A 27,347-nucleotide genomic window follows, 5' to 3' on the forward strand; every position below is an offset into this window, starting at 1 on the left:
GGACTTAGTCCCCCTTTCTTAGTTCCAATGCTGGAGGACCATCCTCTGAGCAGCTCCACTCTCAGCATCTCAATTCCCTCCCTCTCTAGGACCCTCAGCCTCATACAGCACAGGCAAGAGTCCCTGGGAACTGTGGGAGCCCAGGGAATGTGGGCCCCAGAGGCAAAGCTGGGAGTGCTCACAAGGAAGACTGTTCCAAACTCTCAGGGCCCCAGCACCCAGTCTGAGAAGCTCTGGGCACAAGTGGCTCCATAGAGGCCAGACACACAGAGCCTGAGCTGGGCTCATTCTCCAGATAGAAGTTCTTCCTCCCATTGCCCTGACACCTGGCACATGGCCTGCTTGATGTCCCATCTCACCCATCTGCGCCCTCCCCCAGCTGGGCACCAGCACCCTGGCTGCTGAAGGCCAGTCGGGGTGATGGATGACGGAGTGACTCCTCAAGGGGCCCTTGTGGTTCCTCCCCCAGAGCTATTCCTGGCCTGGGCTCCTCTCCACCCTCCAGTCCTTCTGCTTGACCTGACCCCACAGCTGGGAATCGTTTGCTGGGGGTGGGGCAGCCCCTGACTATATAAGCCTGGACCTAGGTGTCCTGGGCACCCTAGAGGCCCAGGCCCCCCAACGGCTGACCCCTGCACACTCCAGCCTGGCCCCCCAGCCAGTCCAGCAATGATGGAAAAAACCACCTCCAAGGACCCTGCCTGCAGTCCAGAGGAGACCGCATCTGAATCTGCCAAGGTGCCCACCGCAGAGCCTCCCGGAGAAGTGGCAGTATCAGAGTCCACAGGGGAAGAGCAGGTGCCCAAGCCGCAGGCCCCTGCCCCTCAGGCCCCTGCAGCCCCCGCAACCACTAAGCCTGCACCCCCAAGTGAAGGTGACTGAAGGTGGGGCAGGGGAAGGAGGGAGGCAGGCATGTCAGGGGCGGAGGGGAGCTCTTGGCCATGAACCTCTTCATCTCCCCAGATGTCCCCAGTGCCCCACTGCTGCTGACCCTGGAGGATGTGAGCAACAGCTCTGTGACTGTGAGCTGGGAGCCCCCAGAGAGGCTGGGGAGGCTGGGCCTCCAGGGCTATGTGCTGGAGCTCTGCAGAGAGGGAGGTGAGTTCTGGGCTAAGTCTTGCATACACCCAGGGGAGGTTGTCATGGAGGGTTGCAGGGACAAGTGCGCAGGCCCTGTTGGTCAGTCTGGGAGAGACACAGAAGGGGGTGATACAAGTGGTGGGCTCCTCAACCCACCTATCCTTTCTTGCTCCACCAGCAGGAGAGTAAGAAAGGGTAGGTGGGTGGGTTGAGGGGCTCCCTTGTCTGCAGTTCCAAGGAGTCTCTGAGTAATAGAAGGGTAAGGGGACTCTGGGTTCTCCTTTGGCGAGAAGGGAAGGAAGTGCTAAGTCTCAGAGGACCCTGAAGTGTAGGAAGTGGAGAGGGAGGAGCAGGAGAGGGGAATGTTAGCATAAGAGACAGTGAGGAGAAAGCAGGAATGGGGTGGGAGTATGGGGGCTACATCCCTTATGCCACTGTCCCCCTCCATGGCCCAAGTCCAGCCTGGCCTCTGCCTCTGCCTCTGCCCCTACCTTGCTGTGTGACTTTGCAATTGTGTCCAACCCTCTCTGGGCTTCAACAACCTCATCTCTGGCCATGATTTCAGGGCTCTAACATCAGGTGTCTTTTATGCCATTTGACAAGAAGTCAGGGAAGGTAAAGAAGGGAAAAATGAGGCCCAGAGAGGGAGACCGATTTCTCCAGATCACCAGCAGGCAAAGAAGCCCCATGGAGAGGGGCGCCTGTGGCCACACTGCCAAGACCTCACACTCTCTCCATCCCCTCAGCCTCGGAGTGGGTGCCTGTGAGTGCCCGGCCCATGATGGTGACCCAGCAGACCGTGCGGAACCTGGCTCTGGGAGACAAGCTCCTCCTGCGGGTGTCTGCAGTGAGTTCCGCAGGGGCTGGCCCGCCGGCCATGCTGGACCAGCCCGTCCACATCCGAGAGAATATCGGTAAAGCCCATCCTGGCCTTCAGCTCCCCAGCCCTTCCCAAACACCTCATCTAATGGAGAAACTGAGGCCAGCAGGTAGAGGGAGCCAGGCAGTCATTTCCCCCGTCCCACACTCACATGCACAAGCCACACACTATCACATCTTGCCTGAAGAAAGTTCCAGGTTCCTCAGCAGCAAGGGGCCTCTGGAAGTCTAAGAAACCATTTCCCTGAGTGGTCCAGCCCCCACGCCTTGAGGGAGGGGCTTCCTGATGCTCAGAAACAAAAGGTCAAGTTCCCTGGGTCTCCTGCTCAATGCTAAGGGTCCATGTGTTCTTTCTCCCATCTAATCTCAATTCCTCCAGTGGCCATAAACACTCATTTTCTGCCCATTTCCTGCGTCCTGGGTTCCAGATTCTCTCAAAGGTCTTGAAACAGACAGAAGGCCCTACTTGCCCCTCGTTCCACCACAGCCCTAGTGGAAAGAAAAAGAGGGTCTGCGAAAGGTCCATGAGGACTTCTTCATCGCAGAGGGCGTACCTCACTGGGGCCCCGCAGGCCAGCTGCCATCCCCATTGCTAATATTTCTATTTGCAAGGTGCATTAGCCTCAATCCTCCCCTTGCTCCCCTCCCAGAGCTGATCAGGTTTCAGTCTGTTAATGACAGTGAGTCATTTGGTGTGATCTGAGGTCTCTGGGGACAGCACAGTCCCCCAGGGTGAGGAGAGACACAGGCAGGCAGGTGGCCTGAGGCCTTCTCCACCTTCCTTCTTGTTCCTCCACAAGGGGATGGATAGTTCCTGGGAGAGGCTAAACAGAACTCTGTAGCTCTAGACAAGGCCTCCAGAAGGAGAGGGGATCCACAGGAGGGGTCAAGTCTGGATTCAAAAGGAAATGTTCAGCTCTGAGGCCTGAGAGACATGGGAACCATGGGGTTAGGGAGCTTAGATTCATAGACTATCGAGGCCAAGCAGATCCCAAGGAGCCCAGAGCATCCCTTGAGGTCACCCAGCCTTTTATTGGCAGTCCCAGAGTCTGATGCCTACACAGGACCACTCATGCCCCACTGCACTTCAGGGCATCTTCTCCGGTGGCACCCAAAACCCAAGGACATTCCCAGCCTTTGGCTCTGAGTGAGATGTGGCCCCACCTGGCAGCTCCAGTATGGCTGTGTCGACTCTAGTCTTGGAGGTGCCAGGAAGGCCTCTTGGTTGGGACGGTGCTGGGCTTCCCCAGGGAACCAGGGAGCTCAGACTCTGAGAGGCCCCTCAGGCCCAGCATTGATGGACCCAGCTAGACTCAGCACCCACTTCTCCATTCAAATTCCTCTGGCAGGAGAGAAGGGGATTTCCTGGAGAGAAGAGGGAGAGGAGGCTGTGAATAAGTGGGGAACAGCCAGGCTTGTCATGGGCAGGGCAGAGTGGGGGCCCTGTCCAGGATCCTTGACTGCTCAGCTGTCTCTCCTCAGCCACCTGGAGCTGCCAAACATTCTTGACCCCCTGCAGCTGTCCCTAGAGCATTCCATGCCTGAGCTCGCAGAGCCAAGTGCCCACTCAGCTAATCCTCAGAGACACCGTGTTCCTTCTCACTGTCTCATCCTCCTCCGCCCTGCATGCCACCAACCAACTGCTGCCACCTGTTTGCTGCAAAGGAGCCTCAGTCATGGGCCCAGCACCCGCCCCAGGGGACAGGGGTGGTGGCCACTGCAGCTTCCTTTAGAATGCCCAGGGGCTTCAGTGGTTGTCCCTGACCAGGTGAGGGTCAGAAGGTCATTCCTTAGCATAACAGGTGGCTGAAATAGGACTTCAGGAAGGACTTCCCAGCTCTGAGACTAACAGATTATGGGAGGGTGACAGAGGAAGAAGGGGGGATACCTGCCCCGGCTTCACTTAGGAAGGGAAAGATCCTAATCCTCTCAATAAGGCCTGGAGACAGAGGAATGGACAAACAGGGTTTCATAAGGACTTCTCTGAAAGTCCTGGGCTTGTGGAGGGTGGGGGGTATTAGAGCAGGAAGACAGCAGTGGCCTCCCCTTCTTAGAAGTGCAGCCGGACAGGTGCAGCACCTGCTCCCCAGCAGGGGGAGACAGAGAGTCAGCTGGGGCCCATCTGGTGCTTGGGAATGCCTGGGCTGCAAGGCAAATCCCATCCTGGCAGAGTTGAGGCGCCAAGGGAGTGCCCAGGATGCTTACCAGTTCACACTGTGGAGGCGCTGACCTCCTGAAACCTCCTGCTCCCTTAAGGGACGTGGGCCCCTAGACCTCAGGAGTGAAAGTTTCACCCTTCCTGCAAGGAGGGACCCCACGGCAGCCAGGCACACGCAGGACCCTCCTCCCAGCCAGCATCCCTCACCAGCTATCCCCTGCCCCACCTCAGAAACCCCAATCAGCCACCCCACTGCACTGCTAAGCCCAGACTCTTGCTTTGATCCAGAGGCCCCCAAGATCCGTGTCCCCCGCCACCTCCGTCAGACCTACATCCGCCAGGTGGGAGAGACGGTCAACCTGCAAATCCCCTTCCAGGTGGGTATTACCCCCACCAAGGGTAAGAGGCTGGGTGGGAACCAGGGCCCCCATTTAAGGGGAGCCTAGGAAATGGCAGGATCTCCAAGGATTGGGCTGAGACCCAGTGAGACGGCCTCATCCTCCCACAATCATGTACATGACTCATTGGTGATTCTCAGCCTGGGGATGGGCAGGTGGGCCCCAGAGCGGGCTGGACACCTGGAGGATGTGGCTCAGGGCAGCCCCTGTGGCTCCAGCCTCTGCTGCCCCTCCTGAGAAGGGCCAAAGGGACAGGCTTCCCCGAGAACAGCTTGAGACTCCTGGAGTTAAGGGGGTGTGGGGACGCTGGCACCTCTCTACACTCACCCTGGGGGCTCCTCCCTGCCAGGGGAAGCCTAAGCCTCAGGCCACATGGACCCACAACGGCCATGCCCTGGACAGCCAGCGGGTGAGCGTGCGCACCGGGGACCAGGACTCCATCCTCTTCATTCGCTCGGCCCAGCGCTCCGACTCGGGCCGCTACGAGCTCACCTTGCACGTGGAAGGTCTGGAGGCCAAGGCAGCCATTGACATCCTGGTGATTGGTATGGAGCCAGGGGAATAGTGCTGCCTCAAGGGGGACCTGGAGCCCCCGACCTCCTATCCCAGAGCTGACGGCTGATGGGAGCAGGCCAAGGGAGTGTGGCAGGAGCCAAATCTTGGATGTAGGGGCTCTGTGGCCAGCCTGGCCCTCACGCTCACTTCCCCTCGCACTCTGGGCCTACAGAGAAACCTGGACCTCCCAGCAGCATCCGGCTCCTGGACGTCTGGGGCTGCAACGCTGCTCTTCAGTGGACGCCACCCCAGGACACAGGCAACACAGAGCTCCTGGGCTACACGGTGCAGAAGGCAGACAAAAAGACAGGGGTGAGGCTGGCTGAGGCAGAGTGGGGTCAGGGTACGAAGTGGTCAAGGTGGTGGAGAAGGCCCATCCTACTGAGTCTAGGGACCGAGTCTAGGGATCCAGTTCTGGTCTGCCCACTGCTAACCTGACTCCCTAGGAGGCCCTTAACAAGACTTTTCCTCTCTGGACCTCAGATGCCTCCTGAAGACTGTGAGGAGGGCTGGCCCAGGCTGTCCGAAGCCTTTCAAGCTCCGGAGCCACACTTCTCAAATCTTAATGTCCACATGAGTCACCTGGGGAGCTTGCTAAGAGGCAGAGTGTGACTCAGTAGGTCCAGGGTGGGGGCTGAGGGCCTGCATTTCTAAGAAGTTTCCAGGTGATGCTGAAGTTGCACATCTGTGGGCCACACTTTGCACATGAAGGCTCTAGGATTCTCTGAGGACCCTTCAGAGGTCACCTGAATGACCCAGGGGGCCCTTCTTCCAATTCAATGTCCCTGAGGTCCAAAGCTGGATGGTTCAGCATCCCAGGGTTGGGGGCATGGAATGAGTTCCTGTGAGGAGAGGGCTCCAGGGTAAGCAGGGAGGGCGAGGACAGGGGTGAGAAATGAGGGTGACGCCCAGGGCCCTGCAGCAATGGTTCACAGTGCTGGAGCGCTACCACCCAACCACCTGCACCATCTCTGACCTCATCTTCGGCAACTCGTACTCCTTCCGGGTCTTCTCAGAAAACCTGTGTGGACTCAGCGCCTCAGCCACCATCACCAAGGAGCTCGCCCACATCCAGAAGGCAGGTGGGTTTGGGCCCAGAGCTGGCTGTGCTAACTCTCTCCCTGTCCCTGCCTCTTCCTCGGCATCTCTGCACCCCTCTCTCTGGGCTTCTCCTGGGCGTCTGCCCCTGGAACACGGGCTGTCCCCTCACTCCACAGCTATGATGCATACACACGCACAGAATGGCTGTAAAGTAGTGGATGTGGCTGGTTGATTTTAACAAACACATCAGAGCAAATCCACACAAATGAAAGATGCCCCTTTGGAGGCTGTGTACTTATTCCAGAGATGTGTGTGCATCCGCCAAGTTTCAGGCAGAGAGTGTCCGAAGGGAATCTAAAGGGTGACCCACAGGTCATGGATGGGTAGTGTGCTAAAAAGGGTGAGTTTGCTAAAAACAAGCCTCCCAACCCTAATACACACCACATAGATGGACAAGAGAGATAGGAGTATTTACTGTCTCCACACAGGCACCTGACCCTCTTGCGTCAAATGTTAAACCCTGGGCCCTTTTCCTGTCCCTTGTGTGCCCCGAGGCCCTCTCCGACCCACAGTCTGTGTGGGTTCCAGAAGGCAAAGTTTTTTTAACACTAGCCTGAACTGCACAGAATTAGGAAGAAATTTTTGTTTAGAAAAGGAAAGCCAGTCAAGTCTCCAATGACAAACACAAAGGAAATATGGCATCTCTGAGTTACTAGCCTCCACCTTCTGCCAAGATGCTCTCATCTCTGGTTTTTCCACCTTCTCTTCTCTGCTCACCACCCTGACCCACCCAGCTACAGTCTCAGCTCTCTCTGCCTCTTTGAGATTGTCCAAGTTCCCGCAAATAAGCCATGACTTGCTATCCATAGATCGTGGATCACAGTCAGTCCTTACAGGTCTCCTTCACTCCTGTAAGCTCAGATTCACCCGACTTTCTCCCCTGAACCCAGATATTGCTGCCAAACCTAAAGGGTTTATTGAGCGAGACTTCTCAGAAGCCCCTTCATTCACCCAGCCCCTGGCTGACCACACCTCCACCCCTGGCTACAGCACCCAGCTGTTCTGCAGTGTCCGAGCTTCACCCAAGGTGAGGGTCCAGGCCCTTCTGTGCCCTGGGCTGGTGGGGGCAGATGGGGACAGCAGGGCTGAGGAATCCTCCAGGCATCCACACCTAAGCCTGCGGATAGCCTTTGAGTGCCCCGCTCCAGTCCACACCTCCCCAGCTCTCTTCTGACCATGCCTCCCAGCCCAAGATTATCTGGATGAAAAACAAGATGGAGATCCAGGGCAACCCCAAATACCGCGCCCTCTCTGAGCAAGGCGTCTGCACCCTAGAGATCCGGAAACCCAGCCCCTTTGATTCTGGGGTCTACACCTGCAAGGCCATCAACGTGCTGGGGGAGGCATCTGTGGACTGCCGGCTGGAGGTCAAAGGTGAGAGTTTGAGGATGGGAGAACAGGAGTAAGCACCTCTCTGGAGCTGAACTAGAGGCAGCAGAGAGCTTAAAATCAAGGCAGAAGAGAAGGGGTAGTAAGATTGGGGTCAGGCTGTGCTGATTACTTTCCAAGCGGGAGAGTGGACAGGTGTAGAAGAGGGTGTATAACCGTGAACCTTGTCAGTTCCCCGCCACTTTCCCCAAACTCTAACCGCAGCCTCTCTTCCAGCCTCAGCCACGCACTGAAGAGCCACAGGAGGAGGCTGTGATGAGGAGCCAGGTAAATGGCCTGACCCACCGCTCTGTCACCTCTGCGGGTGGCACGGAAACAGAGAGGAGGCCGGGAGCAGGAGGTGGGAGTGAAAAGGGAAGGTGGTGGTCAGCTCTGGGTACAAACTTGAGGACACAGGCAACTAGCACGCATGTCCAGAGACTTGCAGTGACGTTGCAGGGCCAGGCGATGCCGGTGTGGTCCGGAAGGGGGTTGATTCCGTGGACCGCCACATGACCAGAGTCTGCTCCCAGCTCTGAGTGACCTTCAGCAAAGGTGTTCTCTCTGGACACATTTCCTCATCCGAAAACTGGGGATAACAACCTTTCCCTGCCTTCCCTCCCCTGGTGGTTCTGCGGCCCTGCATAAGTACAGAAGTATCTAGAACTGCAGTGGGCAGAGTTCAGACCTGGGCTTGGTCCTGAGGGAGGGAGGCCTGTTGAGAAAGAGGGTGCTGCTCCCCCTCCCCTCTCTGCACTTCTCTGGCCTGCAGCTGAGCTCTGCTCACACCAGGGGCTCAGGAAGCATGTCCTCCTCCAGGTGCTGCAGGCCTGAAGGGTCAGGTCCGCCAGGCCCACAGTCAAACTCCAGAGATGTCCAAGACCCCCACTTCCATAGCGATGGCTGATGGAACTGCCCCTGGTACCTGCTGGCCTCCCTCCCACAGAGGCTGTTGTCCAGAACTCAGGACTGGGCCTGGTAGGCCCCGGGCCATGCTATCTGGGCTCAAGGGGTGCTGGAAGGCGCAGAGATTGGAGTGCCCTGCGGAGTTGCGCACTGGGTGGGAAGCACTCCAATAAAGATGCGTGGTGTTACAGTGCGGGGCCTCTGTGCCACTGAGCGACATCATCTAGGGGGAGGTGTGTGTCACCAGGAGGCGGGGGTGTCTGAATGTTTCACCATGAGGGGTTCTCCAGATATGTCACCATGAGGAAGATGCCAGTGGGAGAGGTCTCAGGATGTCATGGCTGGGGCGGGGGGTGGGGGTTCTGGACATGTGAGTTTTCAGGATCTCACTTCCTGATCAGGGTTTGCTGCCCCAAGTGTGTAACTATGGAAACAGACACACCCTCTCTGGAACCTTCCTTCCTTGAACGCCTCCAGAGGCCCACTCTCGCAGCTCCTCCCGGCCCCCGCCATTGCTTCCTCTCTGCTAAAGCTGTCTTGTTGCCCTCAACAGTGGTGGGGGTGGGCGCCCAGCAATGTGCTCTCCACAGGGTTCACAGTTTTTTATTAGTCACATGGGCCTCCCTTGGGAGCCAGGGCACACCCCCTTTCCAACAGAGGGAAGGGCCTGGAAGCAAGGCCTGGAGTTGACACTCATGTTCAGAAGGTCAACTCAGTGACCACCTCCCCTCCCCTGCCTCGCCGCCCCCTACACGGGGGCTCCAGGCTCCCCCGCCTTACCTCCCCTCCACCGGGGCTCCAGGCTCCCTGCCTCACCCCCCCAACACAGGGGCTCCAGGCTTGGCAGGGCATGGGTTGGTCCTTCCCCAGATCCCTAAAGTCCTAGACCCCCAGACACCTGCAATAGAGCTTCCAAAGTCCCTGAAAACCCAGCCAAATACTAGGGGTATTGAGGGATTCACATGACAGCAAGGCCTTCTCCCACACACTCTCGGGGGGTGCTCTCCTCTGCCTGCTGCAGCCTGCTAAACCCACCCCAGGGGGACCCACAGTCAACACTGAGTCCTTACAGACCCTTTCCTTCGTCCACCCCGTCCCCAGGCAGGCAGAATGTCTAGGGTTCTCCTCTCCATTAGGCCCAGAAGCAGCAGAGATGGGGTCACCTAGGACAGTTCAGGCCCAGCATCGGGCGGGCCAGTGGAGCTGGTGGCCCAGATGACAGGTAATTACACTCCAGGCTCCTCCCTGGAAAACTCAGGGCAAGAAGGAGGGCTCAGAGCTGCCACCTCATGGCTGTTTGAAGCCAGCACCCACCGCACCAAGCTCACTCCCCAGGGCATGGAGCCAGCACTCCAGCAAATATCAGAAATGATTTCTGAATCTACCCTTTCTGCCTCTCCCACGTACAATCCTGGGCTGACCCAGGGCAAGGAGAGCAGGCACCCTAGCACCTGGTATGGCCTGGGGCCCAGAGTCCTCAGAGTTGGGAATGGAGGCTCCTTGATTCCTGCCCCTTAGCTGCCTCTGGCCACCCTCTCCTACAGAACAGGAGAGACAGCCAGGCCAGTGCGTCCTCGACCTCTCTCCTTCCATCCGTCTCAGAGGGGATGCTCTCCTCTCCTTAAGCTTGGTCCTGGGGCTGCACCACCAACATCTAAGACAAGCAGACTCCCCTGCCTCACTGCAGAAGCCCAAGCACCTTCTCCCAGCCCAGGTGGCTTCTCTGCAGTCTTGGCCTCCCCAGGACCTGCCCAGCCCTGAAGCGCTGGACTGCTCATGGGGTGGTCAGGCAGGTGGAGGCTCAGGACACTCTTGCCTCTGGACACCCGGTCCCTCTGTAGGATCCTTGCCCTCCCAAGCCTCCTGCAGGGCCCAGAAGTATAGGGTAGTTAACTCCTAGTGGAGGGACCACACCCTGCGGGTATCTCTTCAGAGCCTCCCCCGTGCCCCTGGCCCACAGCCCAGCTGGGGCAGGCTCAGGGAGACCCCCGGGACAGTGAGCAAGTGAGGACTGGACTGAGACCCCACTGGATGTGGGCTGGTGGGAGCAGAAGGCAGGGTCTAGTCATCAGGCCTCTCTTCTGGGAGATCCTCGTCAATGGGGGGTGCAGGCTGGCAGCGGAAATGGTCATTCCAAATCTTAAGGAAGGTGACGCGGAACTTCTGGATGCGGAAGGCGTAGACGATAGGGTTCATGGCTGAGTTGCCGTGCGTGAGGAAGATGGCAATGTAGGTGAGGATGCTGGGCTTGTGGCAGGATGGGCAGAAGAGGGTGATGCAGTTGAGGATGTGCAAAGGCAGCCAGCTGAGAGCAAAGAGGAAGAGGATGAGGGCCAGCGACTTGGCGATCTTCAGCTCCTTCCCATAGTACTTCTGCGGGTCACCAGAAGAGGCCGATACCTTCTTGTTGAGCTGCTTGCGGATTAGGTAGAAGACCTCCAGGTAGATGAGGACCATGAGGAGAAGCGGGGGCAGCACCCACACAAAGAAGTTGAAGTAGACCATGTACTCCATGCTGATGACTTTCTCGAACTCGCACTTGATCACGGGCTCCCCCATGCTGCCGTTGGCTGCCCAGGCCCGCTCCACCGCGCTCAGATTGTTCCAGCCAAACATAGGGGTCAGCCCCACCACCAAGGAGAGGATCCAGCAGCCGGCGATGGCCACCGCCGCCCTCCGGGGGGTCACCACCATCTTGTATCTGGGGGAGAAGAGGGCAGAGTGTCAGGATCTGCCTCCCAGCTGCCTCGAAAGGCCCCTCCGAGGCACACCTGGCCTCCAGGGGCCTCTAAGAGGAGCACCCTCCCCATCCAGGGCCCAGTGAGTGGGGAGGTGCATGTCTTTTGCTTGAGGGCCGAGTCTTCAGGATCTAAGATTTAGTGCTTGCCATGCATTGGCTCACTCTCCTGCAGAGAAAGGAAATCCTGATTAATGACAAAAATAATAATAGAAAATCACGGAGGAGCTCCTTTAGGAATTTCAAGGAAAAGTAAAAATTCCTCCCATGCGCTCAGCACGCCCCCACTGGTTATCTCACCCTTGCTTCATGACAGCCTTCGTCGCGTAGGAAGTCACCGGCAGAATGAGGGCTACCCAATTGACAGATGAGGAAACTGAGGTTCAAAGTAGTCACAGGATCTGCCCAAGGCCACATGGAAGGTGGCAGCGCCATTCCATGCTTCCTAAAACATGTCTACACTGACCGAAACACCCAGGTGATTAACAAACCATCCCTTCTCTTACGCCAGCAGACACAACTGTCATTTCAAAAAATCTTTCACACAACCCCCCTTCTCTTGGCCTTGTCCCATACTCCCCTGCCATACCCTGTCTCCCACCTCTACATTAACCTCCTGTTTCCCCTTCCAATCACTGTGCAGCACTTAACTCCTAACGGCTTGATCTCAAGAACCAGCCCTGCACTCCCAAGCTAACTGGAAATGATGCTCAGGAAAGAAAACTGATATTCACTGAGCATCTACTACATGCTGGATACTTTCACTCATTCATTCATGCATTTACGCACGCATACATGGATGCATTCATTCAGCAAGCATTTGTCAAGTGCTTTCTGTGCTAGGCATTGCTCTCTGTGCTGAGAATAAGATAAAAGATCCCTGCTTCTACATATCTCACATTTTGGGTGAAGAGACAGGTAACACCAAAGCAAGAAAATAAACAAGACAACTACAGATCATGATACGTCCTTTAAAGGAAATAGGTTGAGTCAAGGGCCTAACTTTTTTCATGTCATGACCCACAAAGAAGACGGAAACATCTGGATGACGAGGCTGCTCATGAGCCACAAGGGTTGGGCGTTTTCACATCTCAGGGGTTCCTGCTTCCCTTTAAACCAATCTAGCCAGCGGCCATCATGGCTTCTGCCTATACACTGGCCTTGGAGACAGTGCCAAGGGCTGGGTCTCGCCAGCTCTGTGCTGAGGAGCCGGCTGAGCAGCAGCAGCTTGCCCAGTTGTTATTTTCCAAAGCAGCTTCTGAAATGGATGGAGTGCCCTCCTGAGCATGTAAACAGCTTCTGAGACCCAGGAGTGTGAAGGGAGAGGCTGCTGACCGTTTCCTTCTGCCCCAGGGATGCAGAATCTGCGGCTTTCTCCTACATGGTGATGATGCTTAAAGTCTGTCTCACCCCAGACAACGCTTCTCCTAGATCCTTTACCATCCATCAAAGCCCACCTGCTCTGTGAAGGCTATAGAAGTAGGAAGGGAGACAATTTGCAGAGTGAGAGGAACCAGATGCCCCCTCTCCACCCCATCTAGAAGATAAGGACTAGAAGAGACCTTTGGAATCTCATTTTCTATCCCTTCATTGTCCCAGTGAAGAAATTGAGGACTAGATGACTCCAACACCTTCGGAGCAGTTGCCCTCTCCTACTCTGTGATCATAGGATTCTTGTGCCCCAAACCGCCACCAAGGGGCCTTGAGAGGTGACTGGTTCACTTGTGACTCTGAAATTTTCTTAGATCCAATCCTCACTCTCTTGCTGTAATTGAAGCCCTTTCCCTCCTCTGTATCCTCAGCAGAATGGCCAGGCCTGGTGCAGACACTGTGAGTCAGAAGACCCAAACTTGGGCCGCCAGTCTGCAACTTGCTAGATCAATGTCTCCTCTGTAAAAGAGACCTACTTCAGAGGGGGAGGATCAAATGAGATACTACGTGTGCAAGTACTCTGTAAACACCCAACCAGTATTCCTTTGCCTGAGCTCTTCTTACCCCTCCAAGCTCCTAGACAAATGGCCACCTGGAAAACTCCAGTATCTCTGGATGCTCAGCAAACACAGCCTAAGGGCTATTTAAACATCTTCCTCACACCTTGTTCCTGACCATCTCAAAGTGTTCCCCACGTGTCCTCTCAGATATGGTGGAAAAAGTTCCGGGAGTGAGTCTACAGGAAAAGACCAAAGGAACGGTGGTCATTCTGAAGGCTGAGAGATGCTATCTCAGCAGCCACACAGCGGAGAGCAGGGCCAGATCCCCAGGTGAACCTCAGCAGGGAAAGACAGCTGCTGCTGCAGAGAGGACGGGGCCAGGTGTCCTGCCTACCCCTACCACCCATCACATCTGCTATTTATACCACATTTATCATGTACAAATCCCTTTCTCAGTCCTATCTCGGGTAATCCCCATAACCGCTGCTGTGGTGAGCACAGCAGACAAGGGAATGCCCATTTCACAGATTAGAAGCTCCACTGGCCTGGGTCTCCTGACTCCAAGCCCAGCTCACCTTCAGGGTGCCAGGCTGACTGTGGGTTGCTGAGATACAGATGATTGGCAGGTTGAAAATATCCCTTGCCTATTAGATTTAAAAGGGGAACTTCTAGACCTTGCCCAAGGAAGGCACCACCCAGAGTCAGTGGGGTGGGCCAGGTGACCTCTGGTGCTGCCGTCCAGCCTATGGATTGAGGGAAGCCTGGGACTGACATCAGGGCAGTGATGAACTATGGAGAGAGGAGAGGTAGACAGTGACAGTCTAGACACTGACAGGAGAGAGGGAAGAGACAACTTCTAGCTACAGAGGTGGCTCCCTCCCTTCTTCTCTCCTCACCCCTCACCCTTCTGACCGCCTGGAGCCCCCGGGGTTAAAGCTTTCCTGGGGCTCCTCCAGTACCCAGTCCCAGCAGACCCTGCAGCTTAGGGTATCAGCTCTCATCTGTTTTTCTTGCTATTTTCTCCCTTGTGGGAAAGGGCTGGACCCAAGACCTTGGCTGAGGTGGGGCAGGCTCTCACAGGAAGGGCTGCCTCCCAGGGCCAGGGTAGAAGCTCACCTCTCCTTACACGTGGGAAAGGAAGCAGAGGCTGCAAGTCCTGGGGCATGCATGGGGTCGGGGTGTATGGAAGGTGCCTCTGACTTGGGAATGCCCCTCCCAAGTCCACAGCATCCCCGAGGGCTGTGCTGGGAGCTAAGCAGGGAGATGCTGCTCTCAGGAGTGTGCAGCTCAGGCGTGCACGAACGGGAGAGCAACGGAACAGAGACAGGAAAACACCAAGTGGGGCCCCATCCACAGGCCAGCAGGGCAGACAGTGCCTTAACGATAGCCCTGAGGGAACTGGGTGCAGTGGCTCATGCCTGTAATCCCAGCACTTTGGGAGCCCGAGGCAGGATCACGTGAGGTCAGGAGTTCAAGACCAGCCTGGGCAACATGGTGAAACCCTGTCTCTACTAAAAAAAAAAAATACAAAATTAGCCAGGCATGGTGGCGTATGCTTGTAATCCCAGCTACTCGGGAGGCCGAGGTAGGAGAATTGCTTGAACCCAGGAGGCAGAGGTTGCAGTGAGCCGAGATCGTGAGATTGCGCCATTGCACTCCAGCCTGGGCAACAAGAGCGAAACTCTGTCTCAAAAAAAAAATAGCCCTGAGGCAACCAGGGAGAGCCACACCTCGAGAATCTCCTTCAAACTGCATAAAATCCCACAAGGAATGAGACATTCCTTTGGGTTAAGAGTTGCCTTCTCTGTGTGCTATTTATTTATTTAGTTTATTGAGACTGGGTCTCCCTGTGTTGCCCAGGTTGATCTCGAGCACCTTGTGCTCAAGCAATTCTCCCCCCTCGACCTCCTGAAGTTCTGGAATTACAGGTATGAGCCACCACGCCCACTTGTGTGTTATTTTTAAAAGCTGAAATGACATGAACTCCATAGTATGAATTAGTTTATTAGTCGGAACTTCTTATTGATGATGATAACATGAAAAGACTGAGTCCCCAGAGCAATGGTCTACAGAGACCCTGAGAGGCAAAGGGATCGCTTGAGGAAAGAAATGGAAGGGGGTTCCTGTTGAGCCTCTCAGTGCTGGCAAGAGCTGGTGGCTGAACAGAAAAGGATTTCATATCATAGCTGCTGCAAGAGTGTCAATATGGTTTAGAGGTGGAAATGAGGGAACGAAGTCTACAAATCCTGTGTCCAAATAGGGCAGGGCAGAGGGAGCCATTGGTTCTTCCCAGGACACCCTGGCAGGGCTGCCATAGGAGGGGTGGGAGATTCTGGAGGCTAAGTGAGGAAGGAGTTCGAAAATAATAGTTATCTGATCAATAATAACAACAATAAAAATGCTGGTAAGCGTTAACATTTATTTCTATGCGCTAAGCACTATTTATTTATTTATTTATTTATTTATTTATTTATTTAAGAGATAGGCTCTCACTCTGTCTCCTAGGCTGGATTACAGTGGTGCAATCACAGTTAACTGTAACCTCAAACTCCTGGGCTCAAGAGATCCTTCCACCTCAGCCTCCTCAGTAGTGGGGACAAGTGTGGGCCACCATGCCTAGTTATTTTTAAGTGTTTTTGTAGAGATGGGGGTTTCACTATGTTGACCAGGCTGATCTCAAACTCCAGGGCTCAAGTGATCCTCCTGCTCTGGCCTCCCAAAGTGCTGGGATTATAGGCGTGCGCCACTGCGCCCAGCCCTGGGCGCTGACTTTATAGACATGGTTTTATTGATACTTCAGCACAACCCTATCACTTAGATACTACAGGTTGAGCATCCCTAATGTGAAAATCCAAAAGCCCGAATGCTCCAAAATTCAACACTACTTGAATGCCAACAAGACACTCAAAGAAAATGTTCATTTGAGCATTTCAGATTTCCAGATTAGGGATGCTTAACCAGTGAGTATAATGCAAATATTCCAAAATCTGAAAAAATCCCAAATTGGAAACACTTCTGGTCCCACACATTTTGAATAAGGGATACTCAACCTGTGTCATTATTCTTATTTCTTAATTGCAGTAACTGAGACTTGGAGAGATTAGGAAACATGTCCAAGGCCACTCTGCCAGGAAAAAGCAGGAAAAGAATTTCTAAGACTCCAGTATGTCCAAGTGCAAAGCCCATATTGGACCCAGCTCTGCCACTCTGGGAGACGGAGGACACGTGAGGATTGGAGGGCGGAAGCTTGGAGCAGAAGAAGGGAGCCATGGCTAGGGCCCGGAAGGCAAGCCTCTCCTGCCCCAGGCAGATCTCCCTGGACTAAGCAGTTGTGAGGATGCCATTGTGCCTTGCCTGGGAGCCTCCCTTCTCCCGCAAGGTCTGACCTCTTTCTGAGTCATCAGAATGACCTGTTCACATGCATGTGCTGCCCAGCTATTTAGTTGGTGTCTTGTTCCTTCTGGGGGCAATCAGGTGGTTGAGACTCACCCTTTCATTTATTGAAGGGGTATTCATTGAGCACCTATCAGGTGCCAGGTTCTAGGTGTTAGGGTTCAGGAATATAAAAGAGAACAGACTCATGAAAGTATCATTCTGCAGACAGAGAAACAGGCAATAGATATGCAAACAAATAAACCAGATCATTTTAGAGAGTGAAAAGACCTACCAAGCGAAATAAGCAGGGTCACCCAGGAGTGAGTCAGTGGGCAGGGCATGCTGCTGATACGCAGGGCAGCCTCTCTGAGGATGAGACAATGAGCCGAGAGCCAAAGGACCACCAACGAGTCAGCCAGGGAAAGATCTGGGACAGAGCCTTCTAGGCAGAAGGCACCATCCGGGAGAGGTGCTGAGGCCAGAGTGTCAAGAGAGGGCTAGTGTGAAGGAACCACAGGGGTGAAGGCCAGAGAGGCCGGCTCAGTCAGAGAAGAGGCCTAGGGCTGAGAGGGCTGCAGTAAGTGTTCTGGGGTTTATTCTAAGTACAAGGGAAAGTCATTTTAAGCAAAGGAATAATATAATCGAATTTCTGTTTTTAAAAAACAACTCAGGCTGCTGTGTGGAGAATGCGTTGCAGCAGGGAATGAGGGAAGGCAAGAAAACCAGCAGGAGGCTATTTTAGCCATCCAGGCAGATGAGGGTGGGATGCTGTAGCAGGCAGCATGGGAATTGAGAAGAAGCATATGGCTTTGAGATGTATTTAGGAACAGGGCCAACAGGACCTGCTGCTGAGTTTGGATGTTGCTATGGTTTGAATGTGTCCCCCAAAGCTCATGTGTTGGAAACTTAATCCCCAGTGCAATGATGATGAAAGGTGGGACCTTTGAGAGGTCATTAGATCCTGGGAGCTCCGCCCTCTTGAATGGATTAATGCCATTATTGCAGAAGTGGGTTCATTATCACAGGAGTGGAGTCTTTATAAAAGATGAGTTTGGCCACCTTCTTTTCTGTCTTGAGAGTGTGCTCTTTTGTCCTTCTACCCTTGAGCCATAGGATGAGCCAGAAAAAAAGGCCCTTGTCAGATTCAGACCCTCGATCTTGGACTTCTCAGCTTCCAGAAATGTGAGCTGAGTAAACTTCTTTTCTTTATAAATTATCCAGTTTCAGGTATTCTGTTATAGTAGCACAAAATGGACTAAGACAGAAAATTGGTACCAGAAGTGGGGTTGTTGCTATAACAAATACCTGAAAATGTGGAAGCAGCTTTAGAACTGGGTAACAGGTATAGGCTGGAAGAGTTTGGAGGAGTAGACCAAAAAAAATGCCTAGACTGCCATAAATGTAGCATTAAGGGTAATTCTGGTGAAAGCTCAGAAGACAAGAGCTGTAGGGAGCAACTGAATCTTTTAAGGGATGATTTGAATGGTCGTGATTAGAATGCTAGCAGAAAATCTGGACACTAAAGAAATTAGGATGAGGTCTCAGATGGAAACAAGAAACAAGATACTGAAAACTGGAGTAAAAGTCATCTTTGTTATGTAGTTGTAAAGAACTTGGTGAAATTGTGTCTTGTGGAAGGCAGAACTTTAGAGCAACTAACTGGGATATCTAGCAGAAGAAATATCCAAGCAACAAAACATTCAAGGTGCTACATGGTTTCTTTTTGCCATTTATAGCAAAATGAAGGAAGATAGAGATGATTTAAAGATGAAAGTTATCATTAAAAGGGAAGCAGAATGGAAAGATTTGGAAAACTCTCAACCTGGCCATGTAAAGAATTAAAAAGTGTGTTCAGGAGAGAATAGTAAGCATGTGGCCAAAACACCATTTGCTAAAGAGAATAATATGGATAGAAAGAAGCCAGGTTCTATTCATCAAGATGATGGGAGAATGACCACACAGGCATTTCAGAGATTTTCAAGGCAGGTGAGGACCTTTAGAGCAAGGTTTCCAGAGACACCAAGCAGGACCTCGGCGTTTGCTGCCCAGGGCCACCTCAGGACTCTGCTCCACCACAGTGCTCCTTGGCAGCCCCAGTCATGGCTCAAGCAGGCCCAGATGTAGCTTGTGCTGCTGCTCCAGAGAACACAAGTGGTAGGCAGGTCTTGGCAGTGTCAGCATGGTGTGGATTCTGCAGGTGCACAGAGTGTGGGAGCTGTGGGGTCACGCCAGCCTCCAATTAGATTTCAAAGGATATCATGGACAGCCTGGAGGCCCAGGCAGAAACTTGTCACAGGGACAGAGCCACCACAGAGATCCTTCACCAGGGCAATGCCTCCTGGAGTCATGGGAGTGAGGCCACTGCACAGACCCCAGCACTGTAGGACCACCAGCATGCAACTCCAGTATGGGAGAGCTGCAGGCATGAGACTCCAGTTCATGAGAGTTGCTTCATGGGCTGAGCCCAGTAGAGCCAATATGTCCAGAAGGTGGTACATGGAGTAAAAGGCTATTCTAGACTCTTTTGGGGTGTGTGTGTGTGTGTGTGTGTGTGTGTGTAATTATTATTTTTAATGTCCAGAATGTGTAATACAAGGGCCAGAGCTTCCTCCCAGACTCAATTTTATAAATTCTCGATTGGTTGGTGAGGCCAATAGGGATACTTTTTCTTGTCTAATTTGGTTTCTGGGAAAGCTTCATTCAAGTCCTCAGTGGTCATCTGATCAAATGGAATTAAGTTCTTTATCTTCTCCATCTGTTTCTCATATTCTACAATCCTGGCCTTTGAGATAGACACCCACTCAGCACAAGATTTCACATCTTCTTTTTCTTTGGCATCCACCTGGGCAGTATATTTATCCTCCGGCACAGGAATCTTCAGGGCATTAATAACTTCAGGGCATTAGACTCTTAAGATTTAATGTTGTCTGGCTTGTTGGGGTTTGGACTTACTTGGGTCCTGTTACTGCTTTCTTCTTGCCCATTTCTCCCCTTTGGAATGGGGATACCTATCCTATTCCTGTCCCACCATTGCATTTTGGAAGCATGTAATTTGTTTTTATTTCATAGGCTCACAACTAGAAGGAAATTTGCCTTAGGATGAATCCTGTCTTGAGCCTCACCCATATCTGATTTAGATGAGACTCCGGACTTTGGACTTTTGAGTAGATGCTGGATCTAGTTAAGACTTTGGGGGCTACTGGGATGGAATAAATGTATTTTGCATGCAAGAAGGACATGAATTTTGAAGGCCAGGGCAGAATGCCGTGGTTTGAATGCGTCCCTCAAAGCTCATATATTGGAAACCATCCCCATTGCAACAGTGCAGAGAGGTAGGCCCTTTAAGAGGTAATTAGGTCATGAGGCTCCACCCATATGAATGGATTAATGCCAATACTGCAGGAACAGGTTCATTATCACAGAAGTGGGGTCCTTCTGAAGGATGAGTTCAGCTCCTGCCTGTGTGATGCCTTCAGCATGTTATGAGGCAGCAAGAAGGTCCTTATCAGACATGGTCCCCTAATCTTCGACTTCCCAGCCTCTAGAACTGTGAGCCAAATAAATTTCTGTTCATTATGAATTACCTAGACTGTGCTATTCCATTATAGCAGCAGAAAATGAAATAAGACAGATGTCCAGGTGAGAGAAAGAATCAACAAGATGACTCTGATTTTGATCCTGACCTCTGAGCAGAGGGTGCCCTGTCATTCCCCCAGTCTCCCTGACCTTCTCTCCCCGAAGGGCCCATCCCCTTATCTTGAACTCCACTTCACTCTCCCTGAACTCCACTTTACTCTCACCATGCTAGTAGACACTCTTTTGTTTACATACCTGGGGCACTCTCCCACCTCAGGGCCTTTGCACTTCCTGTTCATCTCCTGAAATGTCTGGGAAGGCGCATTCTCCATTCACTCAGATCTCCACTCAGATGGCAGGTCCTAAGGGAAGATCCCTGACTCTCCTGAAAAATAGTCTCTATCACTGTATCCTCTTGCCAGATTTAATTTTCCTGATAGAGCTTATCACTTCCTGACCCTCTACCTCCTCTGTCTCTCTCACACCCTCTCTTCCCCCCCAATCTATCTATCTACCTATGCATTTATTATCAGTTTCTCTCCAGTACTCCAGTAGAATATGAGCCCCATTAGGACAGAACCTTTATTTGGCATGTTTACCACTGCATCCCCAGTACCTGTATCAGTGCTCAATAACTATTTGTTGAATGAATGAATACAAACATGTAAAAATGCATTAATGAAACCATACATCCACTTATTCAGAAATGATTGCTTGAGGACCTGCTATGTGAGTACATCTCAGGGAACAAGAGATAAGGATTAAATGATAGGTGCTCAATTAGAGACAGTCAGATTAGAAAGGCATGACCCTAGCCCTGAAGGCAATTATGATGCCCTAGATGAGGAAAATCATTCTCTGGTTCATTCCCTGCTGTGCTGGGAGCTGTAGGGAATCCACTGCTGAATCAGACAACTCCTGGTCCCCTGCCTAGGTCCTGCAACATAAGGCTGCTATAACAAGGGCCACTTATGAAATGTATGAGAAACTGCCACCAGGCCACCAGCCAGCCACCAACACATCCACAGTGGCTTGGAGTCCCAGCATTGCCCTGCACACTGTGAGACCAGCAGAGGCTTCCCTGGCCAGAACTTGCCTCCCCAGAGTCTCTTAGCCTGCATCCCAGAAAAGCAAGTCTTCATCTCATGCTAATTCCCAAAAGACATCATGAGAATGCCCAAGCTCCTCGTTGGTCCTTTGCCTCATGAATCGTCCTTTTCAGGGATGAGATCACTTCTAGTTGGAGGCCCAGCGGCACACAGAGGGGTGGCCTCTCCTTGTCTACACCCTCAGAGGGCACTCCTGGATGCCACTGGGGACTGATTGTTAGGCTGACTCAGAGAACATAAACAATAAGCCACTTTAGAATAGGAAGAGCTCAGTCTGGGCGCAGTGGCTCATGCCTGTAATCCCAGCACTTTAGGAGGCCAAGGCGGGCGGTCACTTGAGGTCAGAAGTTCGAGACCACTCTGGCCAACATGGTGAAACCCCATTTCTACTAAAAATACAAAAACTGGTTGGGCATGATGGCAGGTACCTATAGTCCCAGCCACTTAGGAGGCTGAGGCAGGAGAATCGCTTGAGCCTGGGAGGCAGAGGTTGCAGTGAGCCATGCCACTGCACTCCAGCCTGGGTGACAGAGCGAGAGTCCATCTCAAAAAAATAATGGAAAAAAAAAAAAAAGTAGGAAGATGCCATCAGATGGTGAACACACCATGGGACCAATCAGCGAAGACACATCTGACAGAGAAAAAGGAAGGAAGAGGGAGTGGGCATAGAGGCCCTATAGAATTCTCTTTGGTGAATGCAGAACAGCCAAAGCGAGAAAGGTGTAAAGAAGCCAGCCGCCACTGCAGGGATGAGACTGGAGTGCACTGGTTCTGAAGCTGTCTGTCCTTGGCTTTCTCTCCTGGCCCTGCCCTGTTTTGTATCACCACGGGGCTGACCCTGGCAGGCTGCATTTCCCAAGCCCTGGGGCTATCCAGGTCCACAGGAAATACTGCAGTGCTGGAGCAATGGGGACGGGTGGTGGGGGGAGCTGTCCACCTCCCTGACCCAGCCGTGCACTAGGCAGTGGTTATGACTCCTCCATGGCTCCACCACACACCAGACAAACCCACCATGGGTGCAGCTTCTACCAGCCAACTGCAGCCCCTGGGCTCCGGGATCACCACCTCCTCACTTTGTCCTTCTGCCTCGGGGTAGCTTCCTGTTGTTACTCATCTCTGGGTTACTTCACTCTCCCTGTTTGTGTCTCGGCTGCCTCATCACCAATTCCTGGTATAAGACCCTCAGCTGTAAACACCTAAAATGATTTCTGTGTTCCTGGTTAGACTCAGATGGTTCAAGAGTAAAGCTGCATCAGGAAGAACTGAGCACAGTCATCTCTAAGAACCCCCTGCCAGAGGTATAGGTATGAGTGAGCCACCCAACTCTTACAAACGCCTTCACTCAGAGGCGAAAGAACCCACACGTGGGTTTGGAAAATGCTAACAGGATGACACAGTGTCCTGTCAACTGCTGAGACCGGAGCAGTGTCCTCAGGCCTGGCCATCCCTGTTTCTCATCACGTGTTCCTCACGGAAGGACATGGGTGCAGGGAGGTGGAAGGCCGGGGGATGCCAGAGGTCCACGTCTTTCTGTGGTCCTGCGGTTTGGATAGTTAGGGACTGAATCCTCCCTCTTCCCTTCCCTCGCCCTTGGCTGGGAGGGAGTGACAGTTCATAGCTCTGGTCCCCTCCTTCCCGCCTCCTCTCTTATCAAGGATCTCAGCCACTTGTAACTGGAAACTTGGATCTCAAGAGCAGGAAAATAAGGCTTTCAGACTATTAAACTACTTCCTGCAGAGAAATTCTTCCTCCCCAAGGAGAACAGGAAACCAGATACAATCAAAAGTGCTGGGCACACTCCAGGGGCCAAATATTTAACAGTAACATTGCCCAGGGGAGTCTGCTTCAGGGGCCCTGGGGAGGGGGCAGGATATCGGGCCTAAGAATCCTGCCTTGAATCCCACTGTGAGGGGCTCTGTGGCGTCATTCACCATCTAGAACATCAGTGCCCATCAATCCCCAAAAGGAGACCTGGGCTGACACCCCAGGCCAGCCTGCAGGGCTACAGGGAGTGGGGAAGACACTCTGTGTCTTGAAAGAAAAGAGCAGGATAAATTGACTAGGTCATTAGTGTAATGGGCCTTGGAAATCACTCCTGGTCACTTGCTGAGGACAAATAACTCCTCAGCCTGGTGGGAAAAATAACGAGGTTCCTGTGTGTGACTCAGTAACACCCTCTATTCTGAGCAAGCTCCCCCACCATCTGTCCTTCGGATTCAGGGCCCCTTTCTGAGCGCTGGACATGAGCAGAATAAACCTAGCTCCCACCATGAAGGAACTCTCAGTCCACAGGAGAGGCCCAGCACCTGAGCAAAGGGATCCCCAGTCTGATGAGAGCGATGTGTGCTGCAACGCACAGGGCAGAGATCGCCACCAGCACCCCCACTCAAAGGTTTCATGGATGACTGACAGCACAAGCTCCCCGGACACCTGTGTGCCTGCAGAGAGCTCTTCTCTCTCTCTCTCTAGGTGGGCGTTCTCATCCCAACAAACAGAAGTTTGGATTTGCTCTGTGGTTCTGATCCAGAGGGGGCTTCAGAGGGTGGGGTGCAAAGTGGGAGGCTTTCAGATTTGGAGGAGGCATGTTTTCAAAGTATATTTGCCTCTGATCTTCATCCCTTTCTCCCAGTCCAGGGCATATCCTATGGAATGTTTTTCCACAGCCAGGAGGCCAAGGTATCGCACTTTGAGACAATGCCCTGGGCAATTTCACAATGCAGCCACCTCCTCACCTCCCAAATTCAGGTATAGCCCCCACATCCCCGTAAGGGGTTGGTCCTCGAGGAGGAGGGTGTCTCACCTGGACAGTACACGCAGGAAAACTGGACCCAGACCTCGGCATTCTCAGCTCTTTCTGCACTGAGATTTGATTCTCTCCACCTCTCCAAGGAAGACCGGGATGGCAAAAGGACTAAGGCCAACTGGCCCCACCTGCTATGGGTGACTGTTTCTGACTCATCCCGTGGGACAGGAAAAAACCATCCCATCTGCATTCAGACTCAATGACCTGTGAGTAGCTGCTGCAGGGAGATCTCACTGGGATGGCCAGGGTGCTAACAGGGGCAAAATTCCTTTTCCAGCGAAGTGGAAAGGCCTGCCGTGGTGGGAAGGGAGCTGATGGCTTTATGCGGCTTCCCATAGGCCTCTCTGGTCTTTGCAGACTGTGGCCACTTAGGAGAGCAGCAGAGAATTCTCCAGCCCAGCTGGCACATGGGGAGAGCCCAGGAAGGAGGGAGCCAGGAAGCAACAGAATTCTGCAGGCTCAGGAGAGCAGAGGGGGCCCATGCTGGACCCTCAAAGGAAGGCAGTCCTCCCTTGGAATACCTCACTGTGGTGGGAATTGGGAGACCCTTGTTCTGGTCCAGGCTGTACCAGAAGTGAGCTGGCCTTGGGGGAGACCCTTTCCCTTTTGGGGCCTCTGTGTCCGTGTCGGGATGATGAGGGATTGAGTGAGATCTTTTCTGGGCTCTAGCAGGTCACGGTTCCCTTCTTCTGGAATGCGTCAAATCATCTTCTGTGGAGAGCTGAGTTCAGCACTAGCAAAGGGAGGGAGGGGCACTGAGCACCGAACTCCTCATGGGGAAGAGGAGACTAGGGGCAGTGGTGAGGGGCACCCACACTTCCCCGGAAGGGAGCCCCTCCTGAAAGGATTGCATGCTCTAGCTCTGTGCCCCATGGAGAGGAAGATGGGGGGCAAGATGGAATGTAAAGAGAAATAAATATGTATTGAGTAGAATGAATGAATGAATGAATGAATGAAGCGTGCTGTGGGGTAAGATCCGAGTTCAAACTGTGACTCCACCGTTAACAGCTTGTGGCCTTGAGCAAGTAACAATTCTTTGAGCCTTTGTTTTGTCTGGTCACGATGGGAGGAGAAGGCTGGCTTGGCAGGCCCCCTGTGAGGATGAGGCTGGCGCAGTAACTTATCTGGGCACTCAATGAACAGTAGCACCAGGTGACCATTGCTATCTCCAACAGGAGCACACCCCTGATTCTACGGGAATACACAATCGGCCCTTGAAGAGATACAAAACAGGTTGCAAGGACATAGATAAACAAAAAATTACTTCTGTTTCACTTTGGAAGGCAAGTCACATAGTTTCCATATCTATTTCACAGCCAGCTCTCCTACTTAACTCAACCTCGTACAGAACGGGTTAGATCCCTGATCTAACTGACGAAAGTGTCTGAGTCTGGGGTGGGGGTTTGGGAACCTGCTCAGCCCAGCACTAAACCCTACACAGGGTCCTGGAGAAGCCACACTCCCTGGAGAACCCCAGTAAAGCTCCACTGAGGAAGTGGCCAGGGAGGAATACTGGAGATATGGGAGGTGGAATCAGGGGGAACCCATGCCCTTCCTCCCACCTCCCTTCAGAGCATCTCTTGGCCTGCCTAGAACCATGGGGTACAGGGCATCTGCCTGAAGGCCTATTTCCACCAAGGGACTATAAATCCGACCCCCACTGGAGAGATCCCGTGCAGACTCGAGATCAGCCCAAAGGCACCAGCTGGGGTTGGGACCTAGAAAGCAGGTTGGATGCTTGCTGACAGCCTGGAGTGACAAGAGGAGGTGCCTCTTGAGCCGGAGAGATTGGGATGCTGTGCTCTGAGGAGGCGGCTGTTCTCACTGAGCTTGGGTTGTCAGGGCCCCCTAAAGATCACAGCACCTAGTCCCCCACTCTGGAAAAGATTTGACAGACAGCAGGTAGAGGAGAACAGAGAGGACAGGAAGAGCTCACCACCTTGGAAATCTTTCCAAAGAAAGAGTCTACCCCCACACTCAGCTCCGCATTCCATAGCTTGTGCTTCCACATTAGAAAGTCCTTCCCAGAGTCTAACTTCAGTTCTTCCTGCTGCATCAGAACTCAAGGAGACACCACTCTTGGGACCTGGAGGAAGTACAGTCATATTCTCACCGCTCCTGGCCTTTCTCCCCACCTTGCAACCAGGCAAAGGAGTGCAGAGCCCAAATAACAGCAGGAAGGACCCCGGGACCCAGCAGTTTTCCATTGTCCCTCCTTGGTATCTCCTGACGCTCTCTTTGCCCTGTGTCCCTCCACATAAGCACTCACCAAGCCCACAGTGTACAGAGTCCCTGCAGAAGCCACAGGCAAGGCCCAATCCAGGAACCAGTCCTCCCCAGCCAGCAGTCACCCAGGCCAGGGCAGAGCCCAAGAAAGAGTTTAGCAGCAGCTACAGCCCTCCCGCCCCACTGCATGTGCTCAGGGGCTTCTGCCCCAGCTCCAGGGATGGCTTTGTGGAGGAGGGGCCCAGACACACAGATGCAGTGGGAGGTGGGGGGCACCCAGGCTCACCCAGTGGGTACAGGTGAGCCAGAGACCCCCCCTCCCCAGAATAACACGCAGCAGGAAGTGGGAATGTGAGGTCTCCTAGATCATCTAGGGGCTGGCTCCCTTCTCTTCCCCATGTGAGACAATCAGAAAAATTCTTTTATTTTTCTCCCAGAGCACATAACTGCAAGTACCTGAAGGGCGGAGACCAAATCTGGTTCAAAATCATCTTCCTAGCACCTACCACAGTATCTGGCACACAGTAAGGACTCAATAATATTTGGGGAAGGAAATGCAATCATATAAAATGCTCAATTAAAACCAGAGAGGCAGAAAAAGAAAAGGAAAAAAGAAAACATAATGACTAGAAAGCAGTTACAAACATGGCAGATCATTAAGCCGAGTATTGCAATCATCACCATAAACGTGAAGAAAGTAGGAGGAATTGGTAAGAGGAAGCCATCCTGAGTCTTCTTGCTCATCTCAACAACAACATCCCCACTGGCAGGCAGCAGAGCTCCGCTCCCCACGGTCTCAGCTGAGGGGCCTCCTACAGAATGCTCAGGGTCTCCACTCGAAGGTCCCACCTCAACCACCCAGCCCCAATATCTCAAGCCAGTTAATTAGGTGGTCCTCGCAGGCGTCTAGCACACCTCCTCCCACTGCAAAACCAGCCCTTCTCCTCACTTCCCAGCCTGGGTGGAGGTGGGGAACAGCCTGTCCTCCTCCTCCTCTGGGAGCTGGTCTGTGCCCCCGGCATTTGCACGGGTAAAACAGAACAGCATGTTAGCTGCTGGCAATGTCCCAGGCCAGGAGCCTGCCAGGCAGCTTCTCTGAGGGTTGATCAATAAACTCAATTTCCGTCATTTCTTCCACTTCTGCG

General features: G+C 53.2%; 2 protein-coding genes across 5 annotated transcripts in view; one reads left to right on the plus strand and one right to left on the minus strand.

Annotated features, from left to right (window-relative positions):
* Nucleotides 1-616: 616 nt before the first annotated feature.
* MYBPH (myosin binding protein H) lies at nucleotides 617-8,638 on the plus strand. Its single transcript, XM_025405049.1, has 11 exons — nucleotides 617-874; nucleotides 964-1,098; nucleotides 1,827-1,994; nucleotides 4,406-4,494; nucleotides 4,865-5,060; nucleotides 5,243-5,382; nucleotides 5,993-6,152; nucleotides 7,062-7,198; nucleotides 7,359-7,545; nucleotides 7,777-7,827; nucleotides 8,359-8,638. Exons 1-10 carry the CDS (start codon nucleotides 670-672, stop codon nucleotides 7,791-7,793), a joined length of 1,434 nt encoding a protein of 477 aa, XP_025260834.1. The 5' UTR covers nucleotides 617-669; the 3' UTR covers nucleotides 7,794-7,827; nucleotides 8,359-8,638.
* Nucleotides 8,639-9,032: 394 nt separating this feature from the next.
* Nucleotides 9,033-27,347, minus strand: part of ADORA1 (adenosine A1 receptor) — a 39,914-nt gene continuing 21,599 nt past the window's right edge. For all 4 annotated transcript variants that reach the window (XM_025364872.1, XM_025364866.1, XM_025364865.1 and 1 more), the window contains one exon: nucleotides 9,033-11,146. In XM_025364872.1, coding sequence (XP_025220657.1) covers nucleotides 10,507-11,146 — 640 coding nt within the window. In that variant the 3' untranslated portion in view covers nucleotides 9,033-10,506. The remainder of the gene's footprint in view (nucleotides 11,147-27,347) is intronic.

This window comes from Theropithecus gelada, chromosome 1, assembly GCF_003255815.1.
Source record: "Theropithecus gelada isolate Dixy chromosome 1, Tgel_1.0, whole genome shotgun sequence".
NCBI classification, from domain to species: domain Eukaryota; kingdom Metazoa; phylum Chordata; class Mammalia; order Primates; family Cercopithecidae; genus Theropithecus; species Theropithecus gelada.